Below are 20430 nucleotides of genomic sequence, written 5' to 3'. Positions count from 1 at the left end.
TACCAACAATGCAGGAGGGTTCCCTTTTCTCCACACCCTCTCCAGCATTTATTGTTTCTAGATTTTTTGATGATGGCCATTCTGACTGGTGTGAGGTGATAACTCATTGTGGTCTTGATTTGCATTTCTCTAATGGTTAGTGATGTTGAGCATCTTTTCATGCATTTGTTGGCCATCTGTATGTCTTCTTTGGAAAAATGTCTATTTAGGTCTTCCGCCCATTTTTGGACTCGGTTGTTTGTTTTTGTGTTATTGAGCTGCATAAGCTGCTTGTATATTTTGGAGATTAATCCTTTGTCTGTTGATTTATTTGCAACTATTTTCTCCCATTCTGAGGGTTGTCTTTTTGTCTTGTTTATGGTTTCCTTTGCTGTGCAAACGCTTTTAAGTTTCCTTAGGTCCCATTTGTTTATTTTTGTTTTTATTTCCCTTTAGGAGATGGGTCAAAAAGGATCTTGCTGTGATTTATGTGAAGAGTGTTCTACCTACGTTTTCTTCTAAGAGTTTGATAGTATCTGGCCTTACATTTAGGTCTTTAACCGATTTTGAGTTTATTTTTGTGTGTGGTGTTAGGGAGTGTTCTAATTTCATACTTTTACATGTACCTGTCCAGTTTTCCCAGCACCACTTATTGAAGAGGCTGTCGTTTCTCACTGTATATTCTTGCCTCCTTTATCAAAGATAAGGTGACCATATGTGCATGGGTTTATCTCTGGGCTTTCTATCCTGTTCCATTGATCTGTATTTCTGTTTTTGTGTCAGTACCATACTGTCTTGATTACTGTAGCTTTGTAGTATAGTCTGAAGTCAGGGAGCCTGATTCCTCCAGCTCCATTTTTCTTTCTCAAGATTGCTATGGCTATTCGGGTCTTTTGTGTTTTCATATAAATTGTAAAATTTCTTATTCTAGTTCTGTGAAAAGCCATAGGTAATTTGATAGGGATTGCATTTAACTACCCTGCTTTGGGTAGTATAGTCATTTTCACAATATTGATTCTTACAGTCCAGCAGCATGGTATATCTCTCCGTCTGTTTATGTTATCTTTGATTTCTTTCATTAGTGTTTTATAGTTTTCTGAGTACAGGTCTTTTGCCTCCTTCGGTAGGTTTATTCCTAAGTACTTTTTATTCTTTCTGTTCTGATGGTAAATGAGATTGTTTCCTTAATTTCTCTTTCTGATCTTTTGCTGTTAGTGTGTCGGAATTCAAGAGATTTCTGTGCATTAATTTTGTATCCTGCAACCTTACCAGATGCATTAGTTCTAGTACTTTTCTGGTGGCATCTTTCAGATTTTCTTTGTATAGTATCATGTCATCAAAAACAGTGACAGTTTCACTTCTTCTTTTCCAATTTGTATTTCTTTTTCTTCTCTAAATGCTGTGGCTAGGACTTACAATACTGTGTTGAATAACAGTGGTGAGACTGGACCTCCTTGTCGTGTTCCTGATCTTAGTGGAAATGCTTTCAGTTTTTTACCATCGAGAATGATGTTGGCTGCTGGTTTGTCATATATGGCCTTTGTTATGTTGAGGTAGGTTCCCTCTATGCCCACTTTCTGGAGAGTTTTTATCGTAAATGGGTGTTGAATATTTTCAAAAGCTGTTTCTGCATCTATTGAGATGATCATATGGTTTTTATTCTTTCATTTATTAATATGGTGTATCACATTGTTTTGCATATATTGAAGAATCCTTGCATCCCTGGGTTAAATCGCAATTGATCATGGTGTACAATCTTTTTAATGTGTTGTTGGATTCTGTTTGCTAGTATTTTGTTGAGGATTTTTACATCTATATTCATCAGTGATGTTGGCTGTAATTTTCTTTTTTTGTAGTATCTTTGTCTAGTTTTGATATCAGGCTGATGGTGGCCTTGTAGAATGAGTTTGGGAGTGTTCCATCCTCTGCAATTTTTTGGAAGAGTTCGAGAAGGAGGGGTGTTACCTTTTCTCTAAATGTTTGATAGAATTCACCTGTGAAGCCATCTGGTCCTGGACTTTTGTTTGTTGGAAAATTTTTCATTACGGTTTCAATTTCATTACCTGTGATTGGTCTGTTTATATTTTCTCATTCTTCCTGGTTCAGTCTTTGAAGGTTGTACTTTTCCAATAATTTGTCCATTTCTTCCAGGTTGTCCATTTTATTGGCATATAGTTGCTTGTGATAGTCTCTTATGATCTTTTTTTTTTTTCTTTTTTTTTTTTTTGTGCTAGGCAGGCCTCTCACTGTTGTGGCCTCTCCTGTTGCGGGGCACAGGCTCCGGACGCGCAGGCTCAGCAGCCATGGCTCACGGGCCCAGCCGCTCCGTGGCATGTGGGATCTTCCCGGACCGGGGCACGAACCCGTGTCCCCTCCATCGGCAGGCAGATTGTCAACCACTGCGCCACCAGGGAAGCCCTCTTATGATCTTTTGTATTTCTCTGGTGTCCATTGTAGTCTCTCCTTTTTCATTTCTAATTTTATTGATTTGCGTCCTCTCTCTTTTTTTCTTGCTGAGTCTGGCTAAAGGTTTATCAATTTTGTTTATCTTCTCAAACAACTTTTAGTTTTATTGATCTTTGTTATTGTTTTCTTTGTTTCCGTTTCATTTATTTCTGCTTTGATCTTTATGATTTCTTCTGCTACGGTTAGATCGTTTGAGATTTTTCTTGTTTTTTGAGGTAGGATTGTATTGCTATAAACCTCCATCTTAGAAGTGCTTTTGCTGCATCCCATAGGTTTTGTATTATCATGTTTTCTTTGTCATTTGTTTGTAGGTATTTTTTGATTTCTTCAGTAATCTTTAGTTATTTAGCAGCACACTATTTAGCCTCCTTGTATTTGTGTTTTCTACAGGTTTTTTTTTTTGTGTGTGTAATTGATTTCTAATCTCATAGTGTTGTGGTTGGAAAAGATACTTGATACGATTTGTGACCCAAGATGTGATCTATTTTGGGGAACTTTTCATGTGCACTTGAGAAGAAAGTGTACTCTTCCGCTTTTGGGTGTTATGTTCTGAAAATATTAATTACGTGTACCTGGTCTGTTGTGTCATTTAAAGCTTGTGTTTCCTTATTTGTTTTCTGCTTGGTTGATCTGTCTGTTGGTGTAAGTAGGGTGTTAAAGTCCCCCACTATTATTGTGTTACTGCCGATTTCTCCTTTTAAGGCTGTTGGTATTTGCCTTATCTATTGAGGTGCTCCTATATTGGGTGCATATATATTTATAATTGTTATATCTTCTTCCTGGATTGATCCCTTGATCATTATGTAGTGTCCTTCCTTGTCTCTTGTAACAGTCTTTATTTTAAAGTCTATTTTATCTGATATGAGTATTGCTACTCCAGCTTTCTTTTGATTGCCATTTGCATGGGGTATCTTTTTCCATCCCCTCACTTTCAGTCTGTATGTGTCCCTAGGTCTGAAGTGGGTTTCTTGTAGACAGTATATATATGGGTCTTGTTTTTGTATCCATTCAGCCAGTCTGTCTTTTGGTTGGAGCATTTAATCCCTTTACATTGAAGGTGATTATTGATATGTATGTTCCTATTACCATTTTCTTAATTGATTTGGGTTTGTTTTTGTGGGTCTTTTTCTTCTCTTGTATTTCCCACTTAGAGAAGTTCCTTTAGTATTTGTTGTAAGGCAGGTTTGGTGGTCCTGAATTCTCATAGCTTTTGCTTGTGTGTAAAGCTTTTGATTTTTCCATCGAATCTGAATGATATCCTTGCTGGGTAAAATAATCTTGGTTGTAGGTATTTCCCTTTCATCATTAAAATGTATCCTGCCACTCCCTTCTGTCCTATGAAGTTTCTGCTGAGAAACCAGCTGATATCCTTATGGGATTCCCTTGTATGTTATTTTTTGCTTTTCCCTTGCTACTTTTAATATTTTTTAAATGTAATTTTTGCTAGTTTGATTAATATGTCTTGGAGTGTTTCTCCGAGGCTTTATCCTGTATGGGACTCTTTGCACTTTCTGGACTTGAGTGGTTATTTCCCTTCCAGTGTTTGGGAAGTTTTCAACTATAATGTCTTCAAGTATTTTCTCAGACCCTTTCTGTTTCTCTTCTACTTCTGAGACCCCTCTTATTCGAATGTTGGTGTGTTGAATGTTGTCCCAGAGGTCTCTGAGACTGTCATTACTTCTTCTCATTCTTGTTTCTTTATTCTGCTCCACAGCAGTTATTTCTACAATTTTATCTTCCAGCTCACTTATCCTTTCTTCTGCCTCAGTTATTCTGCTATTGATTCCTTTTAGAGTATTTTAAATTTCAGTTATTGTGTTGTTCCTCACTGTTTGCTCTTTAGTTCTTCTAGGTCCTTGTTAAACGTTTCTTGTATTGGATCATCTTTACTATCATTACTCTTAATTCTTTTTCAAGTAAGTTGGCTATTTCATCTTCATTTATTTGGTGTTGTAGGTTTTTACTTTGCTCCTTCGTTTGTAACATTTTTTTGTCGTTTCTTATTTTATTTATTTATTTATTTTTTGATGAGTGGGTTTGTATTCCTGTCTTACTGGTTGTTTGGCCTGAGGCATCCAGCACTGGCGTTTGCAGGTGGTTGGGTAGAGCTGGTCTTTGTGGTGAGATGAGAACTGCTGGGAGGCCTCACTCTGATTAACATTCCCTGGGGTCTCAAATTCTCTGTTAGTCCAGTGAGTTGGACTCAGCGCTCCCACCACAGGAGCTCAGGCCCAACCTCCGGGCTGGGAACCAATATCCTGCAAGCTGTGCGGTTCAGAAAAAAATAAGAAAAAAAGGAGTAGTACAATAACAAAGAATAAATAATAAAATAAATTTAGAAAGATAAAAAATATATTAGGAAAAATAAAAATATAATTGAAACAACAGCAACAAGGTAAAAGAAAACCACAAAAGAAAAAAGAGAAAAAAAGGGGTGGGGGGAATAAGCCAAAAGGAGCAAACAATAACAAAGTATAAAGAATAAAATAAAATTGGAAAAATAAAAGATTAGAAAAATAGGGGCTTCCCTGGTGGCGCAGTGGTTGAGAGTCCACCTGCCGATGCAGGGGACACAGGTTCATGCCCTGGTCCGGGAGGATCCCACATGCCGCAGAGTGGCTAGGCCCATGAGCCATGGCCACTGGGCCTGCACGTCCAGAGCCTGTGCTCCACAACGGGAGAGGCCACAACAGTGAGAGGCCCGCATACTGCAAAAAAAATAAATAAATAAAGTGAACGCCAACCTGAAAGAAGAAAAAAGAAAAAGCCTTGGCTAGGGCGGAGCTTATTCAGAGGTGGAACTTAGGCAGGGGCAGGGCTTAGGCTGTGGTGAGACCTGCGGGGTGGGGGATTATGTTTAAGCATGGGGCGGGGCTTAGGCTCAAGAATCACACAGCTGGCAAAGGCCTTGGGGGCGAGGCCTAGGCTTAGGACCTGTGTAGAAGGGGAGAGGCATCACATCCAGAGGGCCTCCGGAGTGTGGAGTTCCAGAGTTTTGAGTTAGGGCCCTGTGTGAGGGTGTGTGGGTGGGGTTTAGGCCCAGATCATTGGAGGGGGTCTCAGGGTGTCTCTGAGTGTAGATGTAGGGCCCTGGGTGGGGTGTAGGGCTGGGGCTTGGGCTTTGCGCAGCAGAAGGGAGGCTCTGAGTGCAGAGGATTATGCCCACAAGGGCAGCAGGCTCCCCGGTGCCCAAATGGGCAGGCAAAGTGCTGACCACGTTCCTTTCCATTCTTCTGCCCCGAACAGTCTTCCCCATCACCACTGGACCCCAGCCATGGGTGGGTCCTGCTGGGTATAGGAACTCCTCCCCTCCCAACTCCTCCCCTCCCCCAGCTGCCCCTCAGGGGTGCTGGTCCCGGAAGTCCGGCCTTTACTTTTGCTCTCCCTTCCCTCCCACTGTCTCAGGACCCACATGGCTAGAGGGGGCCTAGGTGGGCAGAGGATCAGGACTGGGATCTCTGCAGGCTCCTGGAGGCAGGGGAAACCCTGGACATGCTCCCTTTTGATCCTCTGCCCTCCCAGTTGTCCGCCCTTTCCCCCTTCCGGGCATGGGATCCCTTCCCCTCCCCCAGCCGCCCCTCAGGGGCACCAGTCCCATCCTGCCTCCACTTCTCCTCCCCCGTCACTGCCCCCCCCACACACACACCTCACATTCTACCCGGTCACTGGGGGTTCCTCTCGTCCCCTTAGGTGTCCATGGTCCCCCACTGGTCCCTGGTAGGTGCTCTAGTTGTGCAGAGATGCAAATTCCATGTCCTCCTAGTCTGCCATCTTGACTCCGCCCTGTCTTGCAGTCTTAATGTGAATGTTTCTGTAGAATAAATTATCTAAAGCTGCAGTTACTGAAGGATACTGACAAATTGTCCTCTCAACATTATATGGGGTCCCTATTTCCCATATCCTTGCCTCTACTGGGTGTTAGCAATCTTAATCTTTCTCATTCTAATAAGTGAGAAGTAATCTCAGTTTGCATTTTTTTGTATAATATTGAGTTGGAGTGCTTTTAAATGCTTTTAACCGTTTATAATTCCTATGTGACTCTCTTATTCATCAGCATTTAATTCAAATTTAATTTCATTATTTTTAGTTATTATTTAGTAAACATACTTATGGGAGCCACTATGATCTAGTAGTTGAGCACATGCACTGACGAACCAGACTGCCTGGGTCTAAATCTGTTTCATTACTTATTAGTTGAGTTACCTTGTGGGAGAGGCTATATAATCTTGCTGTGTCTCATTTTCCTTATGTACAAAATGGGATACTAGTACTTAACCTCATGGGATTCTTATAAGAATCAAATGAATTAATGCATGTTAGGTACTTAAAAGAGCACCACTCAATAAATGGCAGTAAACTCGTTTAACTTCAGGCTATGAAATTTTCTCTGAGCATGGTAATAGCTGTATATTTTTGGCTTTGGTATGTTATATCAGGACCCTTATTTGCAACTGAAAGAAACTCAACTTGAATTAGGTTAAGCAGAAATGGTAATTATTAAAAGTTATTATAAGTGAGTCTCAGGAAAAACTGGCACCAGAGACTTGAGTGTTGCCGGGGTACTGTTTCTTATCTGGTCCAAGGCTTCTGAATATCCACCTTCTGTGATACTCAGTGTGCGTTTTCCATGTGTTAGAAAAACATGAACACCTGTAGGTCCCCAATTTTACATTTTACAGTTTCATCCACCAGAAAGGGATCATTCTGACATTCCTCTCTAGTGCCAACTCCAAAAATCCCAGAGGCTCCCAACCTGATCCAGGAGCCTACCCCAGTGCTAGTCTCTGCAGGCATGAGGTGCAGTGCTGAGATTTGTCCGACCGTGGAGAGTAGAATTGTATATAAATGGAGCAACATCATAAGGAGGATAGTGGTGGAAGGGACAGTTTCCAGAAAAGGGGTACTGACCAAATAATAAATATTCACTACCTAGATTTTGCCATATTTTCCATATCTTCAATTTCTAAGTAATGTATACTTTCAGCTTACATTTCTACTTTTACCCAAAGGTTGGTAGAAAAACTGTTTTGAAGTTTGCAAATCATTTGATTAGTTTTGAGGTTGTGTTTTGGGAAAGGGGTGTCTAGTTTTGTTGCATGGGATCAAATGTGAAACGGTGTTTCTTTGGGGAGTTAGAGATTTTCCTTGTATGTTTGTTATAAAATTTATATTGTTTTTTATAAAGTTTTGATGGATATTTGAAGGAAAAGTATTTCTTCTCTTTGGTTGCAGTTATTTTTTGCAACATTATTGATATATTACAGTATATCAATATATAGATAGATATTAGATATCAAATTGATAATTGTCTAATTCAGATCCTCTGTGTCATTGCTATCCAGTAGAACTTTTTGTGATGATGGAAGTGTTCTTTGTACTGACCATTGTCGTAACATTAGGCACATGTGGTTATTGAGCACTTGAAATGTGGCTACTGTTACTGGGGATATGAATATTTTACTTGTGATTGATTTAAATTCAAATACCCACTTGTGGCTACTGTATTGGACAGTACAGCTCCATAATCTGTTTTTTTTTGATAAAATTTATTGAGGTATAATTTAAATAATAAAATCTCTTCATTTTAAGTATACAGTGTGATGAGTTTTTGAAATGTGTATACCTGTGCATCCACCATCACGATCAAGGTATAAATGTTATTATCATCCCAGAAAGTTCTTTTATCCCCTTTACAGTCAATATTTTTCCACCCCTGGCCTTATGTAACCACTGATCTGCTTTTTGGCACTCTAGATCATATTTGCCTTTCTAGAATTTGATATAAATGAAATCCTTCAGTATATACTTTTTGTATCTGGCTTTTTTCACTCAGCAGAATGCTTAGGATTCATTTATCTTACTGTACATATCAGCAATTCATTGCTTCAAATTGTTGAGTAGTGTTCCATTACATGAATATACCATAGTATATTTATCCATTAACTATTAATGAACTTCTAGGGCTTTTCCAGTTTATGGCTATTATGAATGAACCTACTGTAACATTCATGTACATGTCTTTGTCTGGACATGTTTCCTTTCTCTTGGTTAGTTAGGAGTGAAGTTTCTGTGTTGTATAGTAAGTGAATGTTTAACTTTCGAGAGTGACTGCCAAACTGTTTCTCCAAGTGGTTTCACCATTTAAGTTCCCAACTGAAAATTTCAATTTCTCCACATACTTGACAACATTTGGTATTGTTAGTCTTTTTTTTTTTTTTTTGCGGTACGCGGGCCTCTCACTGTTGTGGCCTCTCTCGTTGTGGAGCACAGGCTCTGGACGCACAGGCTCAGTGGCCATGGCTCACAGGCCCAGCCGCTCCGCGGCATGTGGGATCCTCCCGGACCGGGGCATGAACGTGTGTCCCCTGAATCGGCAGGCGGACTCTCAACCACTGCACCGCCAGGGAAGCCCGGTATTGTTAGTCTTTTAATTTTTTCCATTCTGGTGGGTGTGAAGTGGTATCTCATTGTACCTGTTATTTGCATTTTTCTGATTATTAGTGTTGTTGAGATTTTATCCTGTGTTTTCTTCTAGATGTTTTATAGTTGTATATTTTATGTTTAGGTCTATGATTTATTTCAAGTTAATGTTTTTGTACTTTGCAAGATAAGAGTAAGCTTTTCTTCTTTTCCTAAATGGGAATTCAGTTGTTCCAACACCATTAATTGAGAAATCTTTTCCCATTGAATTATTTTGGCAACTTTGTTGAAAATCACTTAACTATATCACTGGTCCATGTCTAGATTTTCTGTGACCTGTTGATCTTTATGTCTGTCCTGTGCCGGTTACATCAGTGCCTTGATTACTGTAGCATTATCTTGAAGTAGGTCTTTTTTTTTTTTAAATTAATTAATTAATTTTTGGCTGCACTGGTTCTTCGTTGCTGCGTGCAGGCTTTCTTTAGCTATGGTGAGCAGGGGCAACTCTTCGTTGCAGTGCATGGGCTTTTCATTGCGGTGGCTTCTCTTGTGGAGCATGGGCTCTAGGTGCGTGGGCTTCAGTAATTGTGGCACACAGGCTCAGTAGTTGTGGCTCATGGGCTCTAGAGCTCAGGGTTAGTATTTGTGGTGCATGGGCTTAATTGCTCCACAGCATGTGGGATCTTCCTGGACCAAGGGTCGAACCTGTATTCTTAACCACTGTGCCACCAGGGAAGCCCTTGAAGTAAGTCTTGAAATCAGGTAGTATAAGTCATATTAGTTCTTTTTTTTTTTTAGCATCTTTATTGGAGTATAATTGCTTTACAATGGTGTGTTAGTGTCTGCTGTATAACAGAGTGAATCAGCTATATGTATACATATATCCCCTTATCTCCTCCCTCTTAAATCTCCCTCCCACCCTCCCTATTGCACCCCTCCAGTTGGACACAAAGCACCAAGCTGATCTCCCTGTGCTATGCAGCTGCTTCCCACTAGCTATCTATTTTACATTTGGTAGTGTATATATGTCCATGCCACTCTCTCACTTCGTCCCAGCTTACCCTTCCCCCCGCCATGTCCTCAAGTCCATTCTCTACATCTGTGTCTTTATTCCTGTCCTGCCCCTAGGTTCTTCAGAACCATGATTTTTGTTTTTTTGTTTTTCAGATTCCATATATATGTGTTAGCATATGGTGTTTGTTTTTCTCTTTCTGACTTACTTCACTCTGTGTGATAGTCTCTAGGTCTATCCGCCTCACTACAAATAACTCAATTTCATTTCTTTTTATGGCTCAGTAATATTCAGTTGTATATATATATATGCCACATCTTCTTTATCCATTCATCTGTCAATGGACACTTAGGTTGCTTCCATGTCCTGGCTGCTGTAAACAGAGCTGCAGTGAACATTGTGGTACGTGACTCTTTTAGAATTACGGTTTTCTTGGGGTATATGCCCAGTAGTGGGATTGCTAGGTTGTATGGTAGTTCTATTTTTAGTTTTTTAAGGAACCTCCATACTGTTCTCCATAGTGGCTGTATCAATTTACAGTCCCACCAACAGTGCAGGAAGGTTCCCTTTTCTCCACACCCTCTCCAGCATTTATTGTTTGCAGACTGTTTGATGATGGCCATTCTGACTGGTGTGAGATAATATCTCATTGTAGTTTTTACTTGCATTTCTCTAATGATTAATGATGTTGAGCATTCTTACATGTGTTTGTTGGCAATCTGTATATATCCTCTTTGGGGAAATGTCTATTTAGGTCTTCTGCCCATTTTTGGATTGGGTTGTTTGTTTTTTTGATATTGAGCTGCATGAGCCGCTTGTATATTTTGGAGATTAATCCTTTGTCAGTTGCTTCGTTTGTAAATATTTTCTCCCATTCTGAGGGTTGTCTTTTCATCTTGTTTATGGTTTCCTTTGCTGTGCAAAAGCTTTTAAGTTTCATTAGGTCCCATTTGTTTATTTTTGTTTTTATTTCCCTTACTCTAGGAGGTGGATCTAAAAGGATCTTGCTTGATTTATGTCATAGAGTGTTCTGCCTATGTTTTCCTCTAAGAGTTTGATAGTGTCTGGCCTTACATTTAGGTCTCTAATCCATTTTGAGTTTATTTTTGTGTATGGTGTTAGGGAGTGTTCTAATTTCATTCTTTTACATGTATCTGTCCATTTTTCCCAGCACCACTTATTGAATAGGCTGTCTTTTCTCCACTGTATACTTTTTGCCTCCTTTACATATTAGTTCTTTTTCAAAACTCTTTGTTATTCTTGGTTTTTAGCATATTTCTATATAGATTTTAGAATCACTTTCTCAGTTTTTATGGAAAAGCGTGCCAGATGTTTTTCTCTGTGTGTGTGTGTGTGTGTTAAAAAATAAGTAACATAAAACTTACCTTCTTAACCATTTTTAAGTGTACAGTAGTGTTAACAGTATGCACATTGTTCTGTGACAGATCTCTAGAACTTTTTCGTTTTGCAAAACTGAAATTCTCTATTCATTGAACAACTCTCCTGTTCCTCCTCTCCCCAACCCCTGGTAATCACAGTCTACTTTCTGTTTCCATAGTTTACATACCTCATATAAGTGGCATCATACAGTATTTGTTTTTTTGTGGCTGGCTTATTACATTAAGCATAATGTCTTAAAGGTTCATTAAGTTTGCTACAAATGGCAGGATTTCCCTTCTATTAAGGCTGGATAATATTCCATTGTATGAGTATACCCTATCTTGTTTATCCATTCATCCATTGTTGGACACTTGGGTTGCTTCTCCCTCTTGGCTGTTGTGAATAATGATGCTGGGAATATGGGTGTGCAGATAGCTCTTTTATTTTTATTTATTTATTTATTTATTTATTTGTGGTACACAGGCCTCTCACTGTTGTGGCCACTCCCGTTGCGGAGCACAGGCTCCGGACGCGCAGGCTCAGTGGCCATGGCTCACGGGCCTAGCCAGTCCGTGGCATGTGGGATCTTCCCGGACCGGGGCACGAATCCGTGTCCCCTGCATCGGCAGGCGGACTCTCAACCACTGCGCCACCAGGGAAGCCCCAGATAGCTCTTAGATTCTGTTTTCAATTCCTTTGGATATATACCCAGAAGTGGAATTGCTGGATCACACTGTAATTCTATTTTTATTTTTTTTGAGGAGCCTCTGTACTATTTTTTATAGTGGTGGCACCATTTTACATTACTGCCAACAGTGCACAAGGGTTCTTATTTTTCTGCATTCTTACCAACACTAGTTATTTTCTGGTTTTTGTTTTGTTTTGTTTTGATAGTGACTATTCTAATGGGTGTGAGGTGATTTCTCATTGTAGTTCTGATTTGCATTTTTCTAATGATTTGTGATGTTGAGCACCTTTGCATATGCTTGTTGGCCATTTGTACATCATCTTTGGAGAAATGTCTATTCAAGACCTTTGTATGTTTAAAAAATGAGGTTGTTTGTTTTTTGTTGTTGAGCTCTAGGAATTCTTTATATGTTTTAGGTATTAACTTACCGGATACATGGTTTGCAAATATTTCTCTGTAGGTTACCTTTTCACTCTGTTGTTTCCTTTGCTGCGCAGAAGTTTTTAAATTTGATGTACAGTCAGCCCTCTGTATCCACACCTTATCCACACCTTCCCCCCAAATTCCAGAAAGTTTCTAAAAGGAAATCTTGAATTTTCTGCACGCTGACATCTATTTACATAGCATTTACATTCTACTGGGTATTATAAGTAATCTAAAGATGATTTAAAGTGTATGGGAGGGGAGATTGGTTCAAGATGGTGGAGTAGAAGGATGTGCGCTCACTCCCTCTTGTGATAGCACTGGAATCACAACTAACTGCTGAACAGTAATTGACAGGAAGACACCTGAACTCACCAAAAAAGATACATCACATCCAAAGACAAAGGAGAAGTTGCAACGAGATGGTAGGAGAGGCACAATCACAATAAGTTCAAATCCCATAACTGCTGGGTGGGTGACTCACAAATTGGAGAACAATTATACCACAGAGGTCCATCCACTGGAGTGAAGGTTCTGAGCCCCATGTCAGGCTTCCCAACTGGGGGTCTGACAACAGGAGGAGGAATTCCCAGAGAATCAGACTTTGAAGGCTAGTGGGATTTGATTGCAGGACTTTGACAGGACTGGGGAAAACAGAGACTTCACTCTCGAAGGGCACACACAGGGTAGTGTGCACATCGGGACCCAAGGGGAAGGAGTAGTGACCCCATAGGAGACTGAGCCAGTCCTGCATGCTGTTGTTGGAGGGTCCCTTGCAGAGGCAGGGGGTTGCTGTGGCTCACCATGGGGACAAGGACACTGGCAGCAGAAGTTCTGGGAAGTTAGCCACACCAAAGAGCCTATAGCCTCCAGTGCTGGGTTGCTTCAGGCCAAACAACCAACAGGGAGGGAACTCAGCCCCACCCATCAGCAGACAAGCAGATTAAAGTTTTACTGAGCTCTGCCCACCAGAGCAACACCCAACTCTACCCACCACCAATCCCTCCCATCAAGAAGCTTACACAAGCCTCTTAGATAGCCTCATCCAACAGAGGTCAGAAAGAAGAAGCAAGAACTACAACAGTCCTGCAGTCTGGAACAAAATCCCCTTTCACAGAAAGATAGACAAAATGAAAAGGCATAGGACTATGTACCAGATGAAGGAACAAGATAAAACCCCAGAAGAAAAACTAAATGAAGTGGAGATAGGCAACCTTCCAGAAAAAGAATTCAGAATAATGATAGTGAAGATGATCCAGGACCTCAGAAAAAGAATGGAGGCAAAGAACAAGAAGATGCAAGAAATGTTTAACAAAGACTTGGAAGAATTAAAGAACAAACAGAGATGAACAATACAATAACTGAAATTAAAAATACACTAGAAGGAATCAATAGCAGAATAACTGAGGCAGAAGAACGGATAAGTGACCTGGAAGACAGAATGGTGGATTCACTGCTGTGTAACATAATAAAGAAGAAAGAATGAAAAGAAATCAACACAGCCTAAGAGATCTCTGGAACAACATTAAACGCACCAACATTCGCATTATAGGGGTCCCAGAAGGAGAAGAGAGAGAGGACCTGAGAAAAGATTTGAAGAGATTATAGTTGAAAACTTACCTAAGATGGGAAAGGAAATAGCCACCCAAGTCCGGGAAGCACAGAGAGTCCCAGGCAGCATAAACCCAAGGAGAAACACTGAGACACATAGTAATCAAACTGACAAAAAGTAAAGACAAAGAAAATTTATTAAAAGCAACAAGGGAAAAACAACAAATAACATGCAAAGGAACTCTACAAGCCAGAGAAGGGAGTGACACGATATATTTAAAGTGATGAAAGGAAAGAACTTACAAGCAACATTACCCGGCAAGGATCTCATTCAGATTCAACAGAGAAATCAAAAGTTTTACAGACAAGCAAAAGCTAAGAGAATTAAGCACCACCAAACCAGCTCTACAACAAATGCTAAAGGAACTTCTCTAAGTGGGAAACACAAGAGAAGGACTTAGGAAAACAAACCCAGAGGGCTTCCCTGGTGGCGCAGGGGACACGGGTTTGAGCCCTGGTCTGGAAGATCCCACATGCCATGGAGCGGCTGGGCCCATGAGCCATGGCCGCTGGGCCAGTGCATCCGGAGCCTGTGCTCCACAATGGGAGAGGCCACGACAGTGAGAGGCCCACGTACCGCCAAAAAACAAAAAAAAAAAACCCAAAACTGTTAAGAAAATGGTGATAGGAACATACGTATTGATAATTACCTTAAACGTGAATGGATTAAATGCTCCAACCAAAAGACACAGGCTTGCTGAATGGATACAAAACCAAGACCCATATATATTCTGTCTAGAAGAGACCCACTTCAGACCTAGAGACACATACAAACTGAAAGTGAGGGGATGGAAAAAGATATTCCATGCAAGTGGAAGTCAAGAGAAAGCTGGAGCAGCAATACTCATATCAGATAAAATAGACTTTAAAGTAAAGATGTTACAAGAGACAAGGAAGGACACTACATAAGGATTAAGGGATCAATCCAAGAAGAACATATAACAATTATAAATATATATGTACCCAAAATAAGAGCACCTCAATGCATAAGGCAAGTGCTAACAGCTATAAAGGAGGAAATGTACAGTAACACAATACTAGTGGGGGACTTTAACACTTCACTTACACCAATGGACAGATCATCCAGCCAGAAAATTAATAAGGGAACCCTAGATTTAAATGACACAATAGACCAGATAGGTTTAACTGATATATATAGGACATTCCATCCAAAAACAGCAGATTACACTTTCTTCTCAAGTGCACACAGAACATTCTCCAGGATAGATCACATCTTGGGTCACAAATCAAGCCTCAGTAAATTTAAGAAAATTGAAATCATATCCAGCATCTTGTCCAACCACAATGCTATGAGATTAGAATTCATTTACAGGGAAAACAATGTAAAAGTACGTTACTCAATAACCAAGAAATCACTGAGGAAATCAAAAAATACCTAGAGACAAATGACAACAGAAACACGATGATCCAAAACCTATGGGATGCAGCTAAAGCAGTTCTAAGAGGCAAGTGTATAACAATACAAGCTTACCTCAAGAAACAAGAAAAATCTCAAATAAACAATCTAACCTTACACCTAAAGGAACTAGAGACAGAACAAACAAAACCTGAAGTTAGTAGAAGGGAAAAAACCCATAAAGATCAGAGCAGAAATAAATGAAACAGAAACAAAGAAGACAATAGCAATGACCAGTAAAACTAAAAGTTGGTTCTTTGAGAAGATAAACAAAATTGATAAACCTTTAGCTGGACACAGCAAGAAATAAGGGAGAGGACTCAAATCAATAAAATTAGAAATGAAAAAGAGAAGAGAGCTGACACTACAGAAATGCATCATAAGAGACTACTACAAGCAACTCTATGCCAATAAAATGGACAGCCTGGAAAAAAATGGACTAATTCTTAGAAAGGTTTAACTTTCCAAGACTGAACCAGGAAAAAAATAGAAAATGTGAACAGACCAGTCACAAGTCATGAAATTGAAACTATGATTAAGAATCTTCCAACAAACAAAAAGCCCAGGACCAGATGGCTTCACAGGTGAATTCCATCAAACATTTAGAGAAGAGGTAACTTACACCTGTCCTTCTCAAACTCTTCCAAAAAATTGCAGAGGATGGAACACTCCCAAAATCATTCTACGAGGCCACTATCAGCCTGATACCAAAACCAGACAAAGATACTACAAAAAAAGAAAGTTACAAACCAACATCACTGATGAATATAGATGCAAAAATTCTCAACAATATACTAGGAAACAGAATGCAACAACACATTAAAAGGATCATACACCATGATCAAATGGGATTTATCCCAGGGATGAAAGGATTCTTCAGTATATGCAAATCAATCAATGTGATACACTATTTTAACAAATTGAGGAATAAAAACCATATAGTCATCTCAATAGATGCATAAAAAGCTTTTGACAAACACCCATTTACGATAAAACTCTCCAGAAAGTGGACATAGAGGGAACCTACCTCAACATAATAAAGGCCATATATGACAAACGCACAGTAAATATCATTCTCAATGGTGAAAAACTGAAAGCATTTCCTCTAAGATCAGGAACAAGACAAGGATGTCCACTCTCACCACTATTATTCAACATAGTTTTGGAAGGCCTAGCCATGGCAATCAGAGAAGAAAAAGAATGGAATGAATACAAGCTGGAAAAGAAGAAGTAAAACTGTCACTGTTTGCCAATGACATGACACTATACATAGAGAATGGGAACAATGCCACCAGAAAACTACTAGAGTTAATTAATGAATTTGGTAGAGTTGCAGGATACAAAATTAATATACAGTAATCTCTTGCATTCCTATACACTAACAACAAAATATCAGAAAGAGGAATTAAACTATCCTGTTCACCACTGCAACAAAAAGAACAAAATACCTAGGAATAAACCTACCTATGGAGGTAAAAGACCTGCACTCAGAAAACTATAAAACACTGATGAAATATATCAAAGATGACACAAGCAGATGGAGTGATATACCATGTTCTTGGATTGGAAGAATCAATATTGTGACAATGACTATACTACCCAGAGACATCTGCAGATTCAGTGCAATGCTTATCAAGTTACCAATGGCATTTTTTTTAGAAAACTAGAACAAAAAATCTTAAATCTGTATGGAGACACAAAAGACCCCAAATAGCCAAAGCAATCTTGAGGGAAGAAAACAGAGCTGGTGGAATCAGACTGCTGGCTTCAGACTATACTACAAAGATACAGTAATCAGTATCAGACAGTATGGTAATCTGACAGTAATCAGACAGTATGGTACTGGCAGAAAAACAGAAATACAGATGAGTGGAACAGGATAGAAAGCCCTAGATTAATGGAAATAAAAACAAAAATAAATGGGACCTGATGAAACTTAAAAGCTTTTGCATGGCAAAGGAACCTATAAAGACAACCCTCAGAATGGGAGAAAATATTTGCAAATGAGTCAAAGGACAAAGGATTAATCTCCAAAATGTATAAACAGCTCATGCAGCTCAATATTAAAAAAACAAATAACCCAATCAAAAGCACAGAATACCTAAATAGGCATTTCTCCAAAGAAGACATACAGGTGGCCAATAGGCACATGAAAGATGCTCAACATCACTAATTATTAGAGAAATGCACATCAAAACTACAATGAGGTATCACCTCACACCAGTCAGAATGGCTGTCATCAGAAAATGTACAAACTACAAATGCTGGAGAGGGTGTGGAGAAAAGGGAACCCTCTTGCACTGTTGGTGGGAATGTAAATTGATACAGCCACTGTGGAGAACAGTATGGAGGTTCCTTAAAAAAACTAAAAATAAAATTACTGTATGACCCAGCAATCCCACTACTGGGCATATACCCAGAGAAAACCGTAAATCAGAAAGACACATGCACCTCAATGTTCACTGCAGCACTATTTACAATAGCCAGGTCATGGAAGCAATCTAAATGCCCATCTACAGACAAATGGATAAAGAAGGTGTGGGACATGTATAGAATGGAATATTACTCATCCATAAAAAGGAATGAAACTGGACCATTCATAGAGACGTGGATGGACCTAGAGATTATCATACAGCGTGAAGTAAGTAAGAGAAAAACAAATATCGTATATTAACACATATATGTGGAATCAAGAGAAATGGTACAGATGAACCTGTTTGCAAGGCAGAAATACACAAGATGTAGAGAACAAACCTATGGACACCAAGGGGGAAAGGGGAGTGGGTGGTGGTGGTGGTGGTGGTGGTGGTGGTGGTGGTGGTGGTGGTGGTGGTGGTGGTATGAATTGGGAGATTGAGGTCGATGTATATACAATAGTATGTATAAAATAGATAACTAATAACTGACTTATTAAATAAAGTCAAGATTTAAAAAAATAAAGTATATGGGAGTATGTGCATAGGTTACATGCAAATACTATGCCATTTTATATAAGGGACTTTTGCACCTGTGGATTTTGGTATCCACAGGGGGTCCTGTAACCAAACCACTTTGGATACTTAGGGATGACTGCAGTCCCATTTGTCTGTTTTTGCTTTTGTTGCCTGTGCCTTTGGTGTCCTAGCCAAGAAATCATTGCCAAACTCAATGAATATTCTCTTCAACAAGTGTTGCTGGGAAAACTAGATACCCACATACGGAAGAATGAAATTGGATCCTTACTTTAACCATATATAAAAATCAATTCAGATGGATTAAAGAACTAAGTATAAGAGTTGTAACTAGGGGCTTCCCTGGTGGCGCAGTGGTTGAGAATCTGCCTGCCAGTGCAGGGGACACGGGTTCGAGCCCTGGTCTGGGAGGATCCCACGTGCCACGGGGTGACTGGGCCTGTGAGCCACAACTACTGAGCCTGTGTGTCTGGAGTCCATGTTCTGCAACAAGAGAGGCTGCGATAGTGAGAGGCCTGAGCACTGTGATGAAGAGTGGCCCCTGCTTGCCACAACTAGAGAAAGCCCTCACACAGAAACTAAGACACAACACAGCAAAAATTAATTAATTAATAAAAATTCCTACCCCCAACATCTTCAAAAAAATTTAAAACACTTAAAAAAAGAGAGTTGAAACTATAAACCTCCAAGAAGAAAGCATAGGGGAAAGCTTCATGATGTGGAAAAATGTGGTCTTTCCCCATTGTGTAATGTTGGCACCCTAGTTGAAGATCATTTGACCACATATGTGAGTGTTCATTTCTAAGCTCTCTATTCCGTTCCATTGGTCTATATGTTTGTCTTTATGCCAGTACCACACTATTTTGATCATTGTAGCTTTGTAGTATGTTTTGAAATAAGAAAGCATGAAGCTTCTAGCTTTGTTCTTTCTCAGGGTTGTTTTGACTCTTCAAGGTCCCTTGAGATTCCATATGAATTTTAGGATAGATTTTTCTATTTTTGCAAAAAATGCAATTGGGGTTTTGATAGAGATTGCATTGATTCTGTAGGTCACTTTGGGTAGTATGGAGTATTTAACATTATTAACTCTTCCATTCCGTGAATACAGGATGTCTTTCCATTTGTTTTTGTCTTCTTTTATTTCTTTCAGCGTGTTTTGTAATTTGCAGTATAAAAGCTTACAAGGATTTTGCTTGGGATAGTGTTTAATCTATAGATCCATTTGATATTGACAACTCCAGTTCACAGGTATGATATAGCTCTCCATTTATTTAGGTGTTCTTTTTAAATTTAAACTGATTTTATTTTATTTATTTTTGGCTGCATTGGGTCTTCGTTGCCGTGTGCAGGCTTTCTCTATTTGTGGTGAGCAGGAGCTACTCTTCGTTGTGGTGCGCAGGCTTCTCATTGCAGTAGCTTCTCTTGTTGCGGAGCATGGGCTCTAGGTGCACGGGCCTCAGCAGTTGTGGTGCACAGCCTTAGTTGCTCCGCAGCATGTGGAATCTTCTGGACCAGGGCTCGAACCTGTGTCCCCTGCACTAGCAGGCAGATTCTTAACCACTGTACCACCAGGGAAGCTCTATTTAGGTCTTCTTAATGTTTGTTAAACAGTGTGTGTGTTTTGGTCTATAGGTTTTGCACATATTTGCCAACATTATCCTTACGTATTTCATTTTTTATAACAAATTTGTAAATACTACTTTTCAAACTTTCAATTTCCAATTCTTAATTGCCTGATATTTCACACTGGATTTTGTACATTTACTTTATTTTTTGACTTGCTTAATTAGTTTATTAGTAACAAGAGCTTTTAAAATAGATCCTTTGACTTTCTAAAGTAAAAAAAAATTTATATTCACTCATTTTATTTTTTAGATTCCACATGTAAGTGATAATATACAGTATTTATTTTCCTCTGACTTATTTCACTAAGCATAATACCCTCCAGGTCTATCCACGTTGCTGCAAATGGCAAAATTTCATTCTTTTTATAGCAGACTAGTATTCCATTGCATATACATACCACATCTTCTTTATCCCTTCATCCATTGATGGACACTTAGATTGCTTTCCTATCTTGGCT

General features: G+C 39.4%; 1 protein-coding gene across 13 annotated transcripts in view; it reads left to right on the top strand.

Annotated features, from left to right (window-relative positions):
• Nucleotides 1-20430, top strand: part of WDSUB1 (WD repeat, sterile alpha motif and U-box domain containing 1) — a 76410-nt gene that overhangs the window by 42169 nt on the left and 13811 nt on the right. For 2 of the 13 annotated variants that reach the window (XM_067026107.1, XM_067026106.1), the window contains one exon: nt 19498-19595. The exons of the other annotated variants lie outside the window; for them this stretch is intronic. In XM_067026107.1, the coding sequence (XP_066882208.1) occupies nt 19498-19556 (59 nt within the window). In that variant the 3' untranslated portion in view covers nt 19557-19595. The remainder of the gene's footprint in view (nt 1-19497; nt 19596-20430) is intronic. 13 annotated transcript variants of the gene reach the window in all.

Source organism: Kogia breviceps, chromosome 2 (assembly GCF_026419965.1).
Source record: "Kogia breviceps isolate mKogBre1 chromosome 2, mKogBre1 haplotype 1, whole genome shotgun sequence".
In the NCBI taxonomy this organism is placed as follows: domain Eukaryota; kingdom Metazoa; phylum Chordata; class Mammalia; order Artiodactyla; family Physeteridae; genus Kogia; species Kogia breviceps.
Note: the sequence above shows the minus strand (reverse complement) of the source record. Positions and strands in the feature narration are given on the sequence as shown.